The 21,368-nt window shown below is 35.3% G+C and overlaps 1 protein-coding gene across 1 annotated transcript in view; it reads right to left on the bottom strand.

Annotated features, from left to right (window-relative positions):
* LARS2 (leucyl-tRNA synthetase 2, mitochondrial) overlaps positions 1-21,368 on the bottom strand; it is a 90,182-nt gene that overhangs the window by 49,876 nt on the left and 18,938 nt on the right. The window contains exons 5-7 of the mRNA XM_054058252.1: positions 21,020-21,080; positions 13,242-13,331; positions 8,962-9,105 (exon numbers count right to left, since the gene is read on the bottom strand). Coding sequence (XP_053914227.1) covers positions 8,962-9,105; positions 13,242-13,331; positions 21,020-21,080 — 295 coding nt within the window. The remainder of the gene's footprint in view (positions 1-8,961; positions 9,106-13,241; positions 13,332-21,019; positions 21,081-21,368) is intronic.

Here is a 21,368-nt window from a genome sequence, read left to right as displayed (position 1 = left end):
TTTTGCTGGCAGAAACAGCTAAATGTGCATATGATCTACTGAAACTGTACAGTCTGTAATTGCTTGCCAGCAAAACTTTCTAAATGTTTTTCACTGCAGGATTCTTTCACAGCAAGATCCAGTGTGATAATGATTTTGATTCTAATTAGGTGGCCTTTTCACGAGCTATAGGCTACAGTCTGACTTAGCCACATTCTTCTCTCGATAATGCAATTTCTTCATGCAGCTAAATACAGTAAGAACCAATAAGCTTCACCTGAACAAAGATAAAACTTATTCTGCATGATGACACAGCCTAGGTTTGCAAAGACAAACCTTTATATGCACATGAACAGCAGTATAGTGCGATAAAAAAAACAGACAATCAAACAACAAAAAACCTCTTAAAAAATTCAATATGGAATTACGGTTCTTTGTACTCAAGACACTACTTTGGTTTCTTATCAAGGCTACAAATAGCAGGTGGATTAGAAAATTAAAAATATGTAAACCAAACACTTTATATAGCGTTACAGAGGCAAAAAATATATTGTATGTATACTGCTAGCATGTTAGTAAGTGCTTCTATATGATAAATCAATCTAGGACAGTCATTAAGAGGAATGCAGAAAAGCACATTAATTCTTGCACTCACTAGTGTATTGTACATTCAAAATTCATCCATGCAAATAAAAAATTGCTTAACGGAAATCCTTTTAAAAAACCTTTAGTTTTCAAATCCAATTACACTATACTCTGCAAAACCATAAATCTATAGATACATGCTAAAACTATTATTAATTTTAAAAAGTTACATATAGCCTGTTTAGGTATAAGAAACTCTTGAACTGAATCTGACCAGCATTAGCATGGATATTCCTGAATATAATAAGTCAATCTTTAAAGGGTTAAATATTAACTCCATGAATTTTGCTTCCACATTCTTTTCTAAAATCAGTGCCACGTCTGGTAAAACACCTTATGAATCATTCAAGTAGTTCCATGAATTTGGCTCCAATTATTATTTTGCAAGTACTGACATGATTCCTTAAACAAAAATTCTGGTCCTTAAGTGCACATATGTAATTCCTAGTCATCTGTGCCACCAGTGTGTTAACTAGGTAACCCAGAAAAGGCAATCAACAAGAAGATTCCCAGCTCACAGGCAAATAAACAAAAGTAAAACCATGCTGGATTCTGCAAGGGACAAAGAACAACAGCAGCATTACAATCCAGTAAGCAGAGAGTGATAAACCTTATCAAATAAATTCCATTTTGAAATTTCTACGGATGACTTAATAGTGACAAACTTGGAAACGTTAGGGAGCAGTCTTCCTACTTTCATTTTTCCTGGCTTGGGAAGAGATGATAAAATTTAAAACGCAAACATCTAATTAAATAAGAAATTATTTCCATCTTAATTAAACACAAGTCAAGGTAAAGCATAAATATATTTTGGCAGTCTTTCAGATCTAAAGATAGACAGAGTCATGAAAAAGCTAAAGAAATCAAAGCTACATTCAGGGATAAGAATGACTTTAAAGCTCTCACATCTCTAGGAAAGTTTGACTTAAGTGCTGCAGAGGTTAAACATTCAGGATAAACTGATTTCTACAGTACTGCTTTACTCTTTCAGAACACCTAGAAAATTCTGGCATAGCTAGAAGATGAAAGTTAACCAGTTCAGAAACCATGTCTGAAACTAGAAATAATGCACCTAAAAGTGGAAAACTGATCTCATATATCCAGCTGTTTATTCTTTCAAAAATTCGGATAGAAACAGAACTTCAGTTTTGCAATCTTCAGACAGAAAAAAGTACATAAAATAAAAAAAAAAAGAAGTGCTTTATAATTTCCTAAGCGTACCTCAACTCCAAAAGTCTCTCACTGCTTGTGGTTAAAAAAAAGGGAGAATTCTGCTGAGCAGCAAAAAAATCAGTCTCTGACTTGGGGAATTGAAATTTTTAGTGTGATCAATGCCTGCCACTAATATCATACTTAGTGAGAAGATTTCAACTCCTCCATGACAGTAAATGAAATAAAGTGAAAAATCTAAATGTAAGCTATAAAGCCAAAAGTTTACTCTTTTTTCAATGAAGACACTTCAATAAAATTTTACAATCTTGCAACATAACAACAGGACAAAAATAAAATAACCCCTAAAGATTACATAAAATCATTCAACACAACTTAATATATTAATTAAGATACATAAAACTAAAGTTAAGCTGCCCACTGTTTTATTTTGCACATCGCTGCACGGTTCCAACTGTGATTATGAAGTACAGCTTCTGCTAGTATTTAATCTCTTCTTGTTTCATTTTGTTTTTTGTTTTTTCACTTCCAGTCATTTCTGCTTGTACTATCACAGGTCACTTTTAACTCCTATTTCCCACATGTGAAGTATATTGAAAACATACATTAAAAAGGAGCAACAACACAGATCGTGTGTGTGCTTAAAGTTCTTCCTTGTAAACATCTGAACCGTCAGTTTTCCCCTTTCTTTATCATGTAATTTATGGTTGACAAACATCTCTGGTTTGCTTATGAAGAACTGAAGCAAAGAAACTATTCCTCAAAAGGAAAAATAAAGCCAGCGTTGGTCTCCAGATTTGCTCTCCAGAGATGCCCTCTCTGTAGCAATTATCAAAGAGAAGATATTCCCTTTCCAAGATAATGAAATCCGTCTTTGGCCTAAATGAGTAATTCATTCCATAAATATAAAAGCCTGTTAAAACATTTGTTATAATTTTTAGTAGCACTGAGCATTCATTGCTTTGGTTAATCTTATACGAACAGGAATTTAAACTTCTATTGCTGTAGCATCAAATGTGTTCAGCTGTGTTTAAACTAAGGTGAAAAGATCAGCCTGGTCTGGATATCCACAAACAATTTTCTGCCTTGCCAAGCTGACAGAACAGGTGTCATTTTTTTTTGTTTTTTAATTAATGAATTGCTAAGCAAGCTGTGGAGACAGTGCTCTTGGTCCTGGTCCAGGAGAGAGCTCCCAGCCTAACTCAAGGGGAAAAGTTTCAAAGCAAGGTTTCTCAGGCCCGTTCTGTTGGAACAAGACATCTATGAGCTAGAACTCAAGTGTGGGAAGAGAAAAAATCAGATGTAAAGCATGAAACAGAAAGAGCCAGCACTTCTATTTTCCTCAATGATGAGGCACTACCTCATACTATGAAATCCAAAGTACTGTCAAGATCTTAACATCCTAAAATGAAGTACTTCAGCTTCATTACATTTCACTACCGTTCTGCTTAATATCTCAGAAATAAAATAGAACATAGAAACAAGCAAAACATGATTACATAAAACAATTCCAATTCTATCCAGACCAGACAAAGAGGCTGTCAGATACAGTGCAAACCCAGAGAAAAGCTGGAGAAGAACTTGTAGATCTTTTGCTGTTTTCCCTTCACAGTTGGCACCATGCTAAACATCTACATTCCCGCACTCCACAGAATGTGAGAAGGATTTGTCTCTGAATGTCTGAACAAAACAAAACAAAAAAACTATAAAAGAAAAAGAATACTACTTATCTGTATGACAACTGTAAATTAGAGTGGCACAATTTTGTAGGCTCTGTCACCTTTGCTAGTATTTAAATTAAACATACATATACTATCTTATTGTTGTGAAAAACGGGAGATGATTTAAGGTAAAATTTGAAGCTTCAGAGTTGCTTCTATTTTTTATTTTGTTAAAAAAAAAGACAATTTTCTGGTTATTTGGGCGATTTTTGAAAAGCAAAATATGAAAAAATACTGTATAAAATTAATTTAGGAAGAAAAGGTACTATGCAAAGACAAACCTTACAGATTCAGGACTCAGTTGACTGCAGAAAAGACCATATAGCAATTCACAGGTACACACAGAAAATACTAACATTTACAGATAGATTTTTCCAATGAATCTGCCTACAGATTCAGCTCGGTACCCATAGCAACTAAATGTTTTAGCTTAAACATCTTAAATGCACAGACAACAATTTGAATAACAATGCCATCAGTTAAGGCATTATACTTTTATCACAGAAATCTGTCAAAAGAAAAATGACAATTAAAATGTTCTTTAAGAATCCATAAAAGCTTTCAGACCATTTCGTATGTGCTTCACGTTTTAAAAAATAAGTCATGATTACTTTATTAATTTACATAACCAAAATGCTTTCTCCTAAGCATTTAAAGCATGGTCAATATTTTTGACCTTCAAAAAAATTTCATTGCCAATGATAAATTGCCCAGTGAGCAAACACTGCTTTGTTTGTTGCATTTTTTATTTCAAGAAAGACTATGAGCTGGTGCAGTAACAATAAGGAAATCGGAGCTAATACACATAAGATGATTCCTCTGGACACAACAGAAATCTAAACAACAGCGTGTGTAGGAATGAAACAGACTCCAGCAAAACATGAGATGATTTCACCACCCATCATTGATTATGTAAATCCTTGTTGCTATTTGACTAAGAATTTAAGCATTACAAATGAAGATTATCCTTAGTAGTATTTATTTTAATTTAAGGTTGTGAGATACAGGCAAAATCCTATAATGATAAATGGGTGAAAGAGAGGAACACAGATGACTAGAAAAATCATCAATATGCAATAAAATTTAGGTTGAATAATTACAACAAAATAATTTGTGGATGTTCCAAGTAGAGAATAAGTTGTATGCATTCATATTCACCCATTATTGCTAGCTGGTAATTTGCATGAAGAATTAGGGAATAGCAGATTCATTAAATTTATTTTAAATGGAACTTTGTCTATGAAACACGGTTATGAAATAAAGACTTCCATTTTCCTCTAAGCCACACAGAAAAAAAAAGTTACTAGAAATAAAGTCTTTTTTCAACATGCTTTCCTACTATCTCAACTTAAATAAAATTCAGGAATAACTTCTTGGATGAACAGCGAACATATTTGCAGACAGCCTTGTTGCAGAAAAATGGCAAAGAAGGTGGAGTTTTCTGACATTTGGTCTCCGACTTCTACAAGGTTTTCAGAAGAAATAATAGTTACCATGAAGGTGCAAGCAAAAGGCAACCAGAATTAAATGGTTTTCTCCATGAGATACCAAAACCAGATTAAGGCCTCACTGGAGAAAATTAGTGGGAGAAGTAGAACATACTTAAGGAATACTGATCATCTAAGTCTAAAAACAGCCATGGTAGGGAAAAAAAATCAAATCTCCCCCAAAAGATGCAAGGATTAAATCACTATCAGATAAGCGCTTACTGCCTCCCATTTTTAAATTTCAAAATAGGAAGCAGTGAAACTTCAGTGGATAATAGAAATCTAGCCATATAACTCACTGAAAGCCTGATCCACTTAGCTCTCTATCTTTTCCCAAACATCTTGCATAAGGAATGAATAAATCTGCTCTGTGCCCATGAACTTGTCCAAGCTAAGAAGACAAAGGAAATCAACGGCCAGGTGAGTTCTGACATGAATTCTGGTCTCAAAAGCCTAAACCCAACTCTATGCTGACAGAAAACACAGGTCTTTGGATCAGAGTGATTCTGACCACACTGATCTGGCACCAACTTGCCTTAACCTTCTGAATACCTTCAAAAGAAGCAATATTGGACAAAAGATGTTCAACAGGCAATTGACTCAGAAACGGAGAATAAAGACTTCAGGGTCAGACAAGTTCTGGAAGGGTGGACTTCTGTTTTTATTGGGGTTTTTTAAATGAAAAGGAAAAAAAAGATGACAATGGATTTGAAACCCCTAGTCTCATTAATCTTTATAATGCCCTCTCAGACTTCCCATTTACAGGAGTCTGTCCTACGGAGCACTGTTAAGCAACCTTCACCGTCTAAGCCCAGCTTATATAAATATGCTTCTTATTACCACAGTACCCTGAGCCTTCAAGTGCCTGAAAATAACTGCAGAGAAGGCACTATACACATCTTCATGGTGAGTCCCAAACAACCAAAGAAAAGGGGAAGTGAGATCCATAAAGAACCTGGTATTATTCTAGAGATGTATGTTCATTGTCAACGTGTCAGCTAAGGATAAACCCCCTAATTGTTGTACTCATTTATCACTAGGAGCCCAAATACCTGAAATCTCTGAACAGCAAAGACTTTCAAGAAAAGGAAGTTGTAGTGGTAGTGATTCTGGTCCATAATGTAAGAAAGGAAAATCTCTTTATGGAAATAAGGGTTAAGAGACATGAAATAATCCCCTCTGCTGAAGTGAAGGTATTATCACCACTAATGTTATAATCCTAAAATCATATTAGTGATTAAAGATCTTTAGCTTCTTAAAGTTAAAGAGATGTCTCTATCCTCCACACCTGTCCTGTTAGACTAACTCTGTAAAATCTGGAGCCTCTTGGCAAGGGCTTTTGAAAAGAGGTGGGGAAGTAGGCTTGAGGAACAGGCTAGGAAGAGGGATAGCTGTAACCATTATGTTCAAACACTATTTAGGACAATATGGATTCAGTACAACTGTCAACAGCCTGAATCCAAAGAAAAAAGATACAAAAAAATCAGATTTAGAAGGAATGACTTTTCACTACTTGAGAAGTACTGGGATGACTGAACAAATGTGTGCAAAGCTGCGTTTTGAGGATAATTAGTCAAGATATTCAGAAAGAGGAGCCAAAATGTAGCATTTAAGATCTGCAATTTGGCTTCTCTCAAAATGATGTTGTGAAGCTTCCTGGTTATGTCAGTGTGGGTGCAGAATCTCTAAGGGACTGAAGTACTTGACCAGTATTAGCTCAGAGGCAGTCTCTCTCCGATGGACAATCTTCAACTGCAGCTTGCTGTTCATGGGTCATTCAGAACTGTATGGACAAAACAGTCTTCAGAAAATAAGACAGAACATGCTATGTAATCTAGCCTCTCGCAACTTGAAAGAAAAATAGAATTTACTAATCTTAATCTTCTAAAGCATCTAATATCACATACTGGACTAGAATAGCAGAGCCTGGTAATCTGCTATCTTATTTCAAGGTTTGGGGGGACAAAAAATATAATTCCCCTCCCCAACCAAGTGCTTAAAACTCTTGCCAAAAGAAGCAGAGTGAGACTGTTCAAAATATGCCAGAACCACAGCAGCAAAAACCGGAGTCAGTGGAGGGTGAGTAAAAAGGAAAATCCAAACCACCTGCTGATATTTGGTAGCATCTGTCACAGTACAAGAAGTGGGAGCACATGAAGGCAATGCTCGCCAAAGCACTTGAGCTTGGAGCAATGTGGCGTCATTCATCAGCTATCATACACCTCACAGAATATCAGTCATACACAGAACAAAATTTTGGGAAACAGAGATATCTGTACCCAACTGTCCTCTGTAGTAATGCTTAAAGGTTTTGTAGAGGTTGATGTAAATGTTTATGCCCAAATGAAAAGTAGAAGCCATTGTCTTTCATGATGCCACTAAGATGCTCAAGAACAAGGGGTTGTTTGCACTTTTGCCCTTCATGTAGGCAGGGCATATGGTAGTCTCCTGAGGTAACCTCTACGGGAAGAAGATGAGAGGTTGCTGTGGAGGCACAAGTTCTTCTTGTTATCAGCTGAGCCTACTTACTGGAGAATGACATGTGGGAGACATGATCATCCTAAGAGCTGATGCTTTTCCTGTAATGACAAAAGACGAATCCTCCTTCCTTGAATAGAGTGGATATTGAGCAAGAGGTAATAACCCTGTAAACCAAGGGTGTTTTCAAGGATACTGAAAAGCTCCTCAGTCTTGTCTTTTGGTCTTTATGAGTACAGCCCAGAAATACCAGCCATTTTCCCTACAGCCTCTATAAAGACAACAGACAAAAGATGCACCAGTAAAGGTAGGAACTCTAATAAAGCTCCAGCCTCAAACTGAGGGAAACAGTGAGTTGAAGCAGACCCTGAAATACCACAAAGGTGATCATGAGATCTTGTGGCAAGAGCACCAAGGAAACGCTCAGAACATTGTGTTCATTTTGTGATTGTTCAGACATACTCCATTTTTCCTTCAGCTACAGCAAATGTTCTTGTCTTACTGCCAGAACAGACAGCACATTCACAGAAAACACACATGTCAAGTACCTTCTCTATGTGTGAGAGATTAAAGTATCAGATAGGATATAGATATTTTTTCTCTTTATTATGAATGGACCTAGAGACAGATCTGGATTTCTTATCCTTGGATGATGGTGGAAATTCAGTCTCTTGAATATGAGCCTCAAAAAAAAGTCAAAGATGAGTTTTTAATATTTTCTTAGGGATAATTTTCTCAATCTGTACTTGAAGTCTTAATACATAGAACACTTGGATGGAACAAAAACTTCACCCAGATAAAACAGCAAGTTACATTCATCCCAGAGAGAACAAAGCCAAAAAATTTTGCTTAAGAATTTCCTAGGTGTGGAAACTGTGCTATCCCATCACAATCAAAATTTGAGCTCCTAAAAAAAAGGAGATGTTTAAATGACTTGAAAACCTTTTCAAAATTACAAATAATCAAATAGAGTACGAAGTAAAGTATAACAGAAGGTTCAGACGATCTTCAACATAAAGAACCCTGGTTCAGACACATGGAAATGAATGCTAGCAAGAGGCTTATACCATTCCCGTAAGTCCAACAGGCTGATTAGGTGAACAAGTTTCTAGTTCAAAACATTGCATGGTTGTGCATTCAAAATATGCAGAAAAGCAGTTACTGGTAAACATGGGATGACAATGTGTGAATGCACAATTCATTCATTCGCCTCTATTCTATGCTTTTTTTTTTCTTCAAATCTTAATCCCACACCAATTACTTCAAAATCTTAAAGATGCGAATGGAAAGACTTTAGGAATAATAATTTTTATATACATACACAAGGATAGATCACATATATTACCATAGAATTATATACTACACAAACGGGCATATATAAAAGAACACATTCAACTTGATTAATATTTCATTTAAAAGAGGTGATGAAAACTCACCTCTTTAAAGTACAACCATAATTTCCAAAAAATATATTCTCATACCTTTGCATACGCAGTAGTTTTGATAAACCACTGTTTGAGGTATTTCTGTTCCACTTTTGCTCCTGAACGCCATGAGCAACCATTGTCATCCACCTGTTCATTAGCTAGAACAGTCTGATCCACTGGATCCCAATTAACCAAGGCCTAAAAAGTGGCAGGAAGAAAAAAGTATTTTCAGTAGCTATTTCAAAGCCAGCATCTTACTTTTCAGATACTAGAAGAATTACCTAGAAACATTCCTTGGGCTGCGGAGTTTTCCATGTTTCTATAACATCTATTTGAATCAGTGGCAGTGACTCAACTGAAGATGTTTTGAACATCCATCTTCTCAGAACTCAGAAACCCTAAGAATGGAATTGCCATTATGTGCCTTGACTGGTCGTGCTAGTGGGATAGGCTGACACCTAGATGTTAAATAGGTAAGTGTTTCAATTGACTGTGCTGCAAACTACACAGTCTGATGTTTAAAAGCTGTCCACCACTAATCCAAAAGCACTGAGTCAGACTTAGAGGGGTGAATAACCAAGGATCTCCATACTGAGAGGACAGAATCACAAAGCATTATTGCAGTCAACTATATTTTAAGTGAAAGAGCTGATATTTCCTGTACATAACTTCAATCGACTGTTTGAATTGCTTTTGGAATCGTCTTACTTTATAAATACAAAAACATTAAAGAAAATTTAAAGCAATACAAATGTTGGTGTTCAACTCTACAAACCTTGCTAGCTGAAACATAAGACATAACACACTGCAGAGGGAGCGAAAACTCCCTTGAGCATTGAACAATTTAGCTAATAAATTATCATAAAGGATCCAAGAATGCAACAGAATCCTAATGGTCATAACAGAAGTGGGATTGCATATCAGACATTAATTTGAAAAAATATTACCAGAAAGAATAAAAAACCACACAAAACCCAAAGAGATAAAGAAGAGTAATTCATGTAAGTGTTACTTAGTATTTGAACTAAATCAAAGTTAAATCAGCCTGACTGCAAGACAGTAGGTTCAGCACCATAACATTCTAATATGTTACACATTATTTGAAAATTTCAAATGCGTTATTTGGGTATGGAGAGAATTTAGTATCTCGATCTAAAAACTAATCGCTGTCCTCACTGTACGTTTTATCTATCACTGATCACCTTCAGAGATGCCGTTGTTTCCAAACAACTGATACTACTTAGTTTTAAATATGTTACATATTCTTAGAAATAGCAAATTTAACAACTATTTTACAAATGTTATAGTGAGGACAGCAGGAAGACAGATGCATGGATCCTCTTCCTTAAGATTATACCATTGCTGGTTTTATTATCAGTGCATATATGTCTATGTGCGCACATGTGCGCACGAAGTCTGATCAACTAAAATGATTTATACAAAATCAATTACAATGAAGTGAATAAAAGCCATTCTTTGATGAAAACAAACTCACTTTCAAATGAAGCTTGTGTGAATTCAGTAAGTCACCAGAATTCAGACTTTTTACAGTATTTCATCTGTTACCAAGAAATAATACCACACAGTCCTTATAAAAGGCTTCTAAAACTTAATTGGGAAATGAAAAGCAATCAATATATTCCACTACTACAGATCTACTTTCTAGACTTTCCGTACACAGAAATTCTTCCATAATGATGCAACATAATGAAGTTGGCTCTAAACTAATATATTTTAATTCATAAGTTCTGAAAAAAACCCATACCACTATGATAAAATAACAGCTAAAGAGAGATAAATAATAAAATATTAAGAAGTAATAAAACGCCAGTTGCATAAAGCAGTTATTAACATATGCTTGTTTTAAATTGGCTATGACTCAAAGTTGAGAAAAAATACTGTTTCTGTTTTGGTGATATTGGGTCAAATTTATGATGAAAATTGTAGAAGGTAACTGAATTAATTTATGTGAGTATAATTATTTAGCATAATATATCCTCATGATTAATAACAGGAAGATTTATCTAAATAAATCAGGCAAAATAAAGCAAATACGCATTTAAAAAATTTGCAGCTGAAAGGCCTTGTTTGTGAGTTGCATTTTGATCTTTCCATCTCCCACAGCCTTCTGACTAATATCCAGAGCCGTTAAATCCTCTGTTCCTACTTGTACCTCACACAGGCAACTTCTTGACAATGACAGCCTCTGAAAGCTGCTAATGTTATCTACATAAAGAAAGCACGGTGCAAAAGTGTACAGAGAACACAAATTATTTAGATCTTCTCACTACACCAATGTAGACTATATGCTTTTAACATAGGATTCATCATATCTAACTTCAAGTATCTAAAGCATAGGTATCCATCTCTAGGTTTGGCGCCTATGGTTCCACTTCAGTCTTCAGATACCTAAACAAAATTATAATTCATAGAGTCTAGGCAGAAATTAATCTCAACTGCAATTAGACACCCACATCTGGCCAGGTTGATAACCTCTATAATACGTTGACTAGATTAGTATTGCAGGAAGAAGAGAGAGAGGATTTTGCTACAGTAGATAAAGACGTCTTTTAGGGATGCTGCAGCACCCAGCAGACATTGTTAATTCTCACTGATTCCAGCTCTCAGACATACCAAGCCTCTGTGTCCCTACGAGGATAATTTCTGACCAGACACAAATACTCCTGTAACAGACCATTAACTAGACTACCACTCCACATGTATTATTTTTATCACCACAGTAAACCTATGAATTATCTCCTTGTAACCACAATGAAATTGTAAGGCAGAAGACCAAGCTGTGGAGAAGTACTGCCTAACACACATTGCAGGTAGGCTGAAGACATGGGATAAATGCATGCTTTAAGTATATGTGACTTAAGGGATCCAGGGTTATAGGTTCTCTCCGCCATCTGTTTCCTGCCAAAAAGCAACTGGTTTATATCCACCAGAGATTTTATTCCCTACAAGCAGACAGATGTTGATTTAAGTCCTCAAATTGAACCTTGACTCTTAAGAGGGAAGCAGATCAAATCACTGGTACCCAAACACCTCCAGGATCCCACAGTACTGGGAGCCTGCATGCAAACTTTATTTTGTGTATCGGCACTGCTTCTAACAAAGCAGCAAGCCTTCAGCTGGGATCACTTGTCAAGGAAACAAATTTACAGATTGTTCGTTATGACAAAGCTAGGGTTTTCATTTTTTTATTGCAAACAAAGAAAATAATTACAGAAAATACAACATCCCTGCTCCCAAACTCTGTGAGGATATATCAAATATTGAATCTATTTACTGGTTGTCATTTAAGATCTCTGAATATATCTTGCCAATAGAAACAGAAGAAGTAGTTCAGTAACACCCCACTATTCCAACTGCTACCTTTTGCTATCTACCTCCTTCTCTGGGTTCAGAGAATAATTAAACTACGCCCCTAATTATATCCTACTGGTTTCTACAGAATACAAATGAAATGCTAAAGCATATTAGAGAAATCTTTTTTTCCATTTTAAGTTAGAAATATTCACTAAATTGCAGCTTTGCTTAGGTGCAACTGTTCACGTATTTTGGAACTGCGCTGCCTTGGATATACAGAGAATTCTTTGGAAAGCCCATTTAACTTCTTTGTTTTACCTCCTCCTTAAGAAGTTAACAGAACTCTTCCATTTTCACATAGCCTGATAGATATTATTTACAAAATACTAAAGGATCAACATTTTTTTAATGTATTCTAAGAAAAACAGCTGTGATAGTCTTACAGCATCTAATAGATCTGTAATATTTTGGAGATTACAAATGGGGTCTAGGAATTGGACAGTTAGGCACATGACCTCCAACTATCCTACCCAATCCTATCAGTTCTGAGACAGCATAACAGTAACATAATAGTCTTCCTGCTAAACAGACTCCTTATGAGAACACTATCTCATATGTTTCAATGAAAGGAAAGTTAAGACCTAGAAAATTCTATATTAAACCCATGAATTAAATTAATATAACTATATTCTGATCCTGCACTCCAATGTAAATCACTGACAATAAAAATTTCCGATTTGACTTGCTACACAACCATTCATGTTAGTTAACTACATTTAGAACTTACCTATATATACTTGCTACACAACCATTCATGTTAGTTAATTACATTTAGAACTTACCTATATATAAAATTCAGTCATATAAAAAAAATACTTTGAAGTGATTTAAAACCAATAGAGCACAATAATAAGTATCCACTTAATGAATGTGAATGGACAATCCAGAAATGTGCCACTGACATGACTGACTTGAATTAGTGCACCTGCAAAGTATTAGAGGTCGAAGTTTGTACCTACCTCTTTCTGATACACTAGTCCAGCTTCAAAAAGCTTAAGAAAGAAATATTGTGTCCATTTGTAGTACTCTGGTAAGCAAGTGGTTATTTCCTGCAGAAATGAAATAAAATAAAAATTCCTGAAGCTGATTTTACTATTTTCTTATGTTTTTTAACTTAGAAAATTAACTCAGGGGTGTATAATATATGTCACAGAGAAAACATAAATGCAATTTTGGGTACTGTTTATAATGAGTTATATTCACATGTACACAAGCCTAGAGAACATGGGCTTTGTGTGGGTCTGATGTGCAAAGAAAAGTTCCCCTCTTAATGTGGGATGTAAGAATCCTGTGAAATCAATGTTGATAAAGGTAAGAACAGAAAGTGAATGGAAATTGCTGTAGCTGCTTGACCAGGGAAACAGCAAAAGCAGAAGAAAGTAGAACTGTATCTTAGCTGCGTTGCTTTTTCCTCTGTTGCTCAGCAATGAAAAGCAGGAACAGTCTGTCACAAACTGTTCAGAGGCAGCTGAGAGCTGGCTGCAGAGAAGCCATCAAACCGGAGGAGCCTGCAACCGAAGCAGGAGATACAGAAGGACAGCAGAACAGCACTGAGGAACTGAGGCTGTGGACAGATAGAGCACGTAGGGCAGATAGGAAGGAATACAGGGTAAGACTCTAAACTTCAAGATGAAAGACTTGCATAGGATATGTCACAATCAAAGGTCAAATAAGCGAATATTTTAAAAGGTCAGCTCCAGGAAGGAGAATGCTCTGGGTTAATATGTGGAGAAGAAGACAGAGTCATGCAAGAAGTCACAAATGCGAGAGACAGTTAAGAGTGAAATAGAGACAGATAAAAATAAAAAAGGCAACATAAGAAAAAGGAATGTGAGTAAAGAGAATAGAAGGTAACAACACAAAGGGTAGCTTTCTAAAAACTTGTAAACATTTTATAACTTTTTAGTGAATTCTAAAAAACATCCTAATTATCACCTGCTTAAAAAGTTCTATATTTTAAATGTTTCTTCTTAAAAAATCAAACCCCTGCATTTCAAATAAACATCTCAATATGCAAACATGACTACAGGATTACATCATTATAGATTCTCAATTTTCTCTCCATAAACACAGTGCTTTATGGGCACGATGGATACACATAGAGTTTCACCCACATATTTTAAAGTTTGGTCAAAGTGAAAACAACTGTGGAACTTAGTCTTTAAGTTCCAATTACAAATATGGAATGATAAACAAATCACACCTCCCTCCTAGACAGCTTTCTTCTTTAACTTGGGCTTGTTTAAAGAAACATTTCTATAAACTTTCTGTTTGACCACATTTGTACTTACTGAAGTGGAAAATGACTCCTACACTGAACTTTAAATCAACAAGACCTTCTCTTGGTTTTGGAGTTCCAAAGTTGACAGCAAGCCACTGATAAAATTTATTCTGTTTGCATGTAGTTATCAACTACCTGAAATAGTTCCAAATGAGAAATGTCTCACCCAGGCTTTCTCATCACCTAAGCTTCCCACTACACACAACATCAGTAGTATCAGCTGCTATTCAAATGACATCTGAAACACGCTAGCATACAAATTTTATTCTATTTCTACAACTTTTAGTGCTGGAATGTTGCTTTGAACAATTAACATGACCTTTGAATAGCTGTGCCTCAAAAGTGTGTGTAAGAGGCTTTCAAGACCAGAGACATTTAATGGCAAGTGTTCAGCACAGCATGTGAAAACTTAGTTGCTTGATTAAATCCCTACACTCTGCACTGAAAAAAACACTTGACAAAAGTCTGATTTCCATCTCTCCAACGAAACAACATCCATTTAATGATGTGGGGTTTTTTTCCCTATTTCTCCACATAGTGGAGTTCTCCTGCCAATGTGATGCTGCTACAGGCAACAGAGCTTCATCACTGTTATATCAGAAACACAAAAGAACCGAGACAATCCCTTTTGGTATAATTTAAGATTGAGCCAGCAAAAGGCAAACAGGGAAGACAACTGAAGTGAGACGTCAAATAAAAGTAGTAAAATGGACTGAGATTTGTCCTTGTGGTCCTTAACAGCAGATGTGTGTTAATTAAAACAAAAAGAGATGACATTTCTCAATCTAAAGAAGCATGTTTAGATTGAGCTACAAGCTACACAAGTTTGAGCTACAGGATACAAGGGAACTCCTGGAAACAGAATCCCAGGTAGGTGCTCTCTCGCAACCTTTAAATTGACACATTTAGGAAGAAATGCAGCAGACTGCATCACTGAAGAAAATTTGCTGTGTGGTCACTAAGCTGCAAAAAGATCACTCAAGCTCATCATTTAACTTTATAACCTTGAAGTTTCGAAGTAACATTTGAAGTTGAGTGAGAAAGACAAATTACATCACTACCAAGTGAAATGAGCTCCTGATGACAAGCCAGCAACCTTTTGTCTTAAAATTAAAATGAGTTTTGGTTTTTTCCCTACCATTTAGCACACTAAGACTTAAGGTGAAAAATAACTTTCCATATATGTCAGTTACTGATCTTGATTAAATAAATAATGTAAGGTAAAAAGTTTCCATTAGGCTGCTATCATGTTTAGATTAAGGCGAATGTTAACATTCCTACTTATACTTTATGAGTAAAGCAAAGGTTTGCAGTGCATTAACAGAACTGACTGAACTCAGAAATACAGCAAATGGTTTATAAAAGAGTTTGCAAAATAGCATGTTGGAACCCTTCCACCCTGCCAAAAACCATCACTTTATCGCTTCTCATTTGTGAACTGAGCACTAGCATAACAGCACACATGTAGAACTCCACATCATAAAGCAGTTCAGTGAGTATACATAAGCAAGATATTAGCGTATTTTTTCCAAAGATAAAATGTATGCTAAAAATAAGAATCTATTTTATAAATATGAAATATGCTGCTCAGCTGTCCACTGCATATGCCCTTCAGTGCTCCGTGACAGACTTAGTGATAACCCTCCCCCCAGCATGTCAGTACAAAATGGGAGGGAAAGCATCTTCCTCTTCCTCCCAACCATTTTCCTTTTCTCAGCTTGCTAGGCAAAGAGTATCTGATCCAGTCACCAAAACACAACTTTACTACTGGTTACTGTCACTCCTCCTTATTCCTGCAGGAATGACACTCATTCATCAAAACAATTCATTAAACCAGGTAAAAAAATCCACCTTTAAAAGTGGCCTGGCCAAGGTATGGAAGTGAAAGACCCCTAACTTTACCAAAAGCTACCTTGCTTAATCCCTTTATCACAGCACAGCAATGTGTTCCTAACAGATAGCATGATGGAGGGGTTAATATCTTATTTATGTTTGCAAGTAAATATTCAGAGACTAAATAGTGGTATTACAATTTAGATTTGACAGCAGTGCCACTTGGGAAGCAACCGGTTCATGTTAAGGTTAAGGAGCTGTTCATTATTAAAAAGTCTGAGAAAAAAATCCAGCTACCAAAAATATGGGAAAACCAACAGTAAAGAATCCTGGATGAACAAAAAAACCCTTAAAGTGGATGGAAGTTTTTGGTCATTATTAAAAAAAAAGTAATTTTCAGGTGCCTTTTTTTATAAATCATCATTTGTTCTAAATCTATTCCATGCTTACCACTTTCTATTATGTAGCTCTGAACCTAGAAGTGTTTTTTATTTATTTGTTTTTTTAAGAAGGTTACATCTTCAAGCTACTTTCATGGCTACTGTTTTTAAATAAAAGTAACATTTATAGGCTGTGCAAAAGTGTTTATTTGTTGTATGATCCACCAGGCTTTGTGAATAACTTATAACTAGAATACAGAGAAGTTATTTCCTAGTTTACGACTAATAATTTTATTTCTAGCATAGTCTTACGCTATCCTGAAGATAACCATGTTGTGCTTGATACCTGTTAAAAAGGTGATGAGGAGAAAAAGTTGGTATGGATTGTTTTCAAAACCTATTTGGGAAGATAAACTACTCTATAATCTATCATTTGCCTATTTTGGTATTAAAGGGCATGCATCACCTCATATGGAAGCATAATGATTTGATTTTCAGTGGTTTAGAGCTAGATCAAACTACGTTTCTAAATTCATTTGAATATCTGTATTTCATAGGCCCTCAGTTTTATGCTTTATTAGTTACAAATACAAATGTCATGCAGTGCCTACATTTTAGAGCATGAATACCTTTCCTGCAAAAAAAAAAAGTAGACTTGTATCAATGGTTTCCTTTTTTATTTAATTACAAGTAGGGTGACTGATTACCAGTGAAATGTGGATTAAGAGGAAATTTAATAGGTAGTGCTCTGTCTACTGTTACAGTGTAATGCATGCTCAGGCAGTGCAAGAGAATGACAACTTCAAAACTAAATAGAAAAATATCTTCACAAAGATAAACTACCAAAGATTTAATCTTTTTTTAATGTACAGAGCAGAAGGAGAACATTTCTCTTATGCAAAAAATTATGTCACTTGGCACGCCTGAATTGAAAAGACTAAAAAATGTTGGCAGTACGAGCTACCCTCTAGAGGAAAGTTACAGCTGATAATACAGTGGTGAACTGATGGCTCACTGGGAACGCGCATTCAGTCTGATGCATTCCTGAGCAAAAGAAAGGAAAAATGTTACACGTTGTCCACCCCTTGCTGCTCATGGTATGGATCTTTGAAAATATTATTGGCTAATTCCCCTGAAAATCATGTTTAAAAGAAGAGGCAGGCAGTTTACTATGCTGTCTAGGATGGTATTTTGGAGAAATTTGACCACCAGGAATGCCCAAATTAGTGTTATCTTAAAAACAAAACATAACCACAATGTTGGGTTTGCATTCCAGGTGTTTAAAACGTTTTTTTCAGAGACTTTCTATTCATCCTCAAACTACACATTTTTAACTCCAGACCTGACAAACATAAATGTTCAAAACAGAAATGTTCTCTTTCTTATTTATTAATTTAAAAAAATCTCTCCCCAAATCCACAACGCTTTTCAAAATCATTTAAAAATATAACATCCTTTACTTGGGGCTCTTAAAATACCTACATGTTTCAGGGAAAAAATATCAGACCACTATTAGTATTCAAAACTACTTTAAGGCAATGTACTTACAGAGCTAATTTTATGCATCTAATTACCATTTTAGTTTGCTTACATTTTTTATTTAGGAGAATAATTTTCAAGTGTCTTTGTAAACTGGCTTTCTGAAATAATCTAATTAACTTTTATTAATGCCTGATTTGTGCTGCTTTATTGGTTAAGGAATTTCACTAACTGCTACAACATAAAAATACTTTTGCATTTATGTAAGACAGACAGAATAATGAAAAAACTCCAGATAAATAAAAGGAAACTTCTAGTATTCCGGGTGCACTAGGGTTTACTCATAATAATTTTATCAAGCAATAAAACTACAACTAGTCTTCATATTCCTGCATAGGACTTTCTTAAACACCAGACATGACTTTATAAGCAGCAGGCTCTTCAGCGCAGCTATATGCATGAGGTATTAAAAATGTACTTTTTATTACTTTCATACTTTTTCTTCCCCTTCACATTTGTAAAACGGTAAAATTTATTAAGTTTCCTTCACATCATCTAGGCATATACTCTAAGCTGGCCACAAAGGACAGAGACAGTTAACATAAAAGGTTCACGCTTCCAAAAGGCAATTCACCTCACACTACGATAGGGATTTAAGGCAGGGGAATGAGTTCTCTCCAGTGTATATTTCCTAGGTACTATTCTGTAGCACAATGAAGCCAGACATTCAATCTACATCAACGAAATTAAATTAAAACCAAACTGTGGTGTTGTACAGTATTCTTAGTTAATTAGACTAACCCATATAAAAAGTGTTTTTCTTGTATTTTTCATAGTCACAAACAGTAGTGGGTTTATTTGCATTGTCACAGTATTCTGTAAGACACTGATTTAGTGCCATACAAGTACCGAATAATAAAAAAAAATATATATTTCTTACCTCAAAGAGCTCACATTTAAGATAAGTACCTGCACAGCTCAGTGCATTGCTGTGCAAAGATGTTTGAGCTAGCCCAGAAGCAGCGGGGCTGAGGCAGTAAAATGCTCTGCCCAGCCTAATTAGCCTTGCAGAGAGCCAGGCTTTATCACTCTGCCACACCTTAGCCGTTCTGCTTCCAAAGGTAGTTCTTTCACAGCTACCTCAAACACTTGTGCACTTGGAGATCACGTAATCAAGCTATACGTCAGGCATCACACAGTTTTTGCAGTGAATAAACACATGTATTTCTAATGGTTACTATTCAGGTCACTCTTACTCCAGTTAATAAGGCAGGCTTTTTAGGCAAAATAAAACTTATCTAATAAGCTAAGGAGTGAAAACTCCCAAATCCATTGTGTTTCAAGAAAACTTTTCAGCTGTTTTAAAACCTTACCTTTCAAAACCACAAGCAATGTGTCACTAGAGAATTCTAAATTCTTTTAATTGCACAAGCGTTCAAATTAACTTGTCCAGCATCAAAGCCCTTTCCACAAGTATTCAGACGCTTCTGAAAGTTCATTAACCAAAACACAATTTACTAGGAAAGTGAAAGTAAGCCTCCAAGAACATGCACAGAGATAAGAAATTGCTTTCCTCTGTACTTCCTGCCACGGTTTTCAGTACTGCCAGTTCTTCTCTTCTGCAGAAGGGAAGGGTTAAACAAATTCCATACACAGACATGCATTTTCACAATTTTCTTGAAAGGCACTCTGCAACGTTCAACTCTGGTACGATCTATAATACAGCCTACACATATGTTTTCACTGTTTTTAAGTACTGCTGTATCACACACACAAAATCTCTGAGATACTAACAGTTTTAAATATAAGAAAACAACTGTCAGGAATGTGTGCAGTATGACTTCCAAAACAAACTTCTTATTTTCAGAGCAAATTTCTGACTATCAAGGAAATGAAAATCCTACTAAAATGGCTTGTACTGAAAATCTTGCAATATATGACGAAACATGGGCATACAAATAAACAAAATCACCTTCAAGATAAAAGAAAACAGATGGTAGGTCTCAGATTGCCAGAAAACTAATCTTTTTCCTTTTCAGGTCTACAATATTGCTATAAAAGTCCAAGATCAGCATCTCCATCACTCTATTCAGAATCATATTAAGATGATAAGCAGTGGTTATTGCTGAGAATACAAAGGTAGTGACTGACTTTGATTCACTGGTAAATGCAATAACTTCACAATTGCTTCAAAAATTAATTTCTTTTTTATCTTGAAAATGACATTTGCTTATGTCTGATCATGTTGCTAAGGTTTTTAAGGTGAACACCTGATTCTTCAACATTAGTGTTTTAACTAAAATTTCTGTTTTCCAAAATGGTTATGATATGAAACACCTACAAAAGCGCAGACTAATGCTTCAAATGTAGAATGACATAACCGAACCACCATTTAAAGCTACTAGCTTTAAACTCTTGAGTATATTATAAAAACGTACACACTGAAAAAAGCACTCCTCAAAACATATATACCTTAACAGAAAGGCATGCTGCTTCATAAATATATATTTAGATTACCGCCTAACTTCTAACGCAGAAAAGTACTACTTTGATTATCAGATGATGTCAGTATGTCAAAAGTAAAAGAAGTTTGATAAGAAGCTTGAGAGCAGCTCAATTTCCCACTTCTATCAAGTGTAATTTTACAGTTTAACAGCTTAAACTGGTCACTTCTATATTGCCATAAATAATATGGTCAAATTCCATGTTTTTCAATGTTCCATCATACAACAAACCAGCAACCCTTAGAAAAAGAAAATCTTACCCTTTCCCATGTAAAAGACAGACCTAGTGCATCAAACTGTTCCCTCATGTGCTGAATATTACTGCAAAATAAAAAGTAAAAAAATTTAATAACTTAAAAATATTTCTATCATAACATCATATTTAAAATCAGATGTTTATAAAGTTCTGAGAAATTAAAAGCACTAGCTTATCTCTGAACACTATTATCTTACTAACAATGAAGCTCAAGGAAGAGTCAGAATATTAATTTTAAGTAGTTCTTTTCAAAGTCCCAAGTGTATTCTGGTTCCATTTTAACAGCTGTGTGTACAAAACAATGATTTTTCTTCTCTTGATTTAAGCATAACTGAAAAGCAAATATGGCACTG

The sequence above is a fragment of the Cuculus canorus genome, chromosome 2, assembly GCF_017976375.1.
Source record: "Cuculus canorus isolate bCucCan1 chromosome 2, bCucCan1.pri, whole genome shotgun sequence".
NCBI lineage: Eukaryota > Metazoa > Chordata > Aves > Cuculiformes > Cuculidae > Cuculus > Cuculus canorus.
The sequence above is the reverse complement of the archived record's forward strand: the minus strand, read 5'-3'. Positions and strand labels throughout refer to the sequence as shown.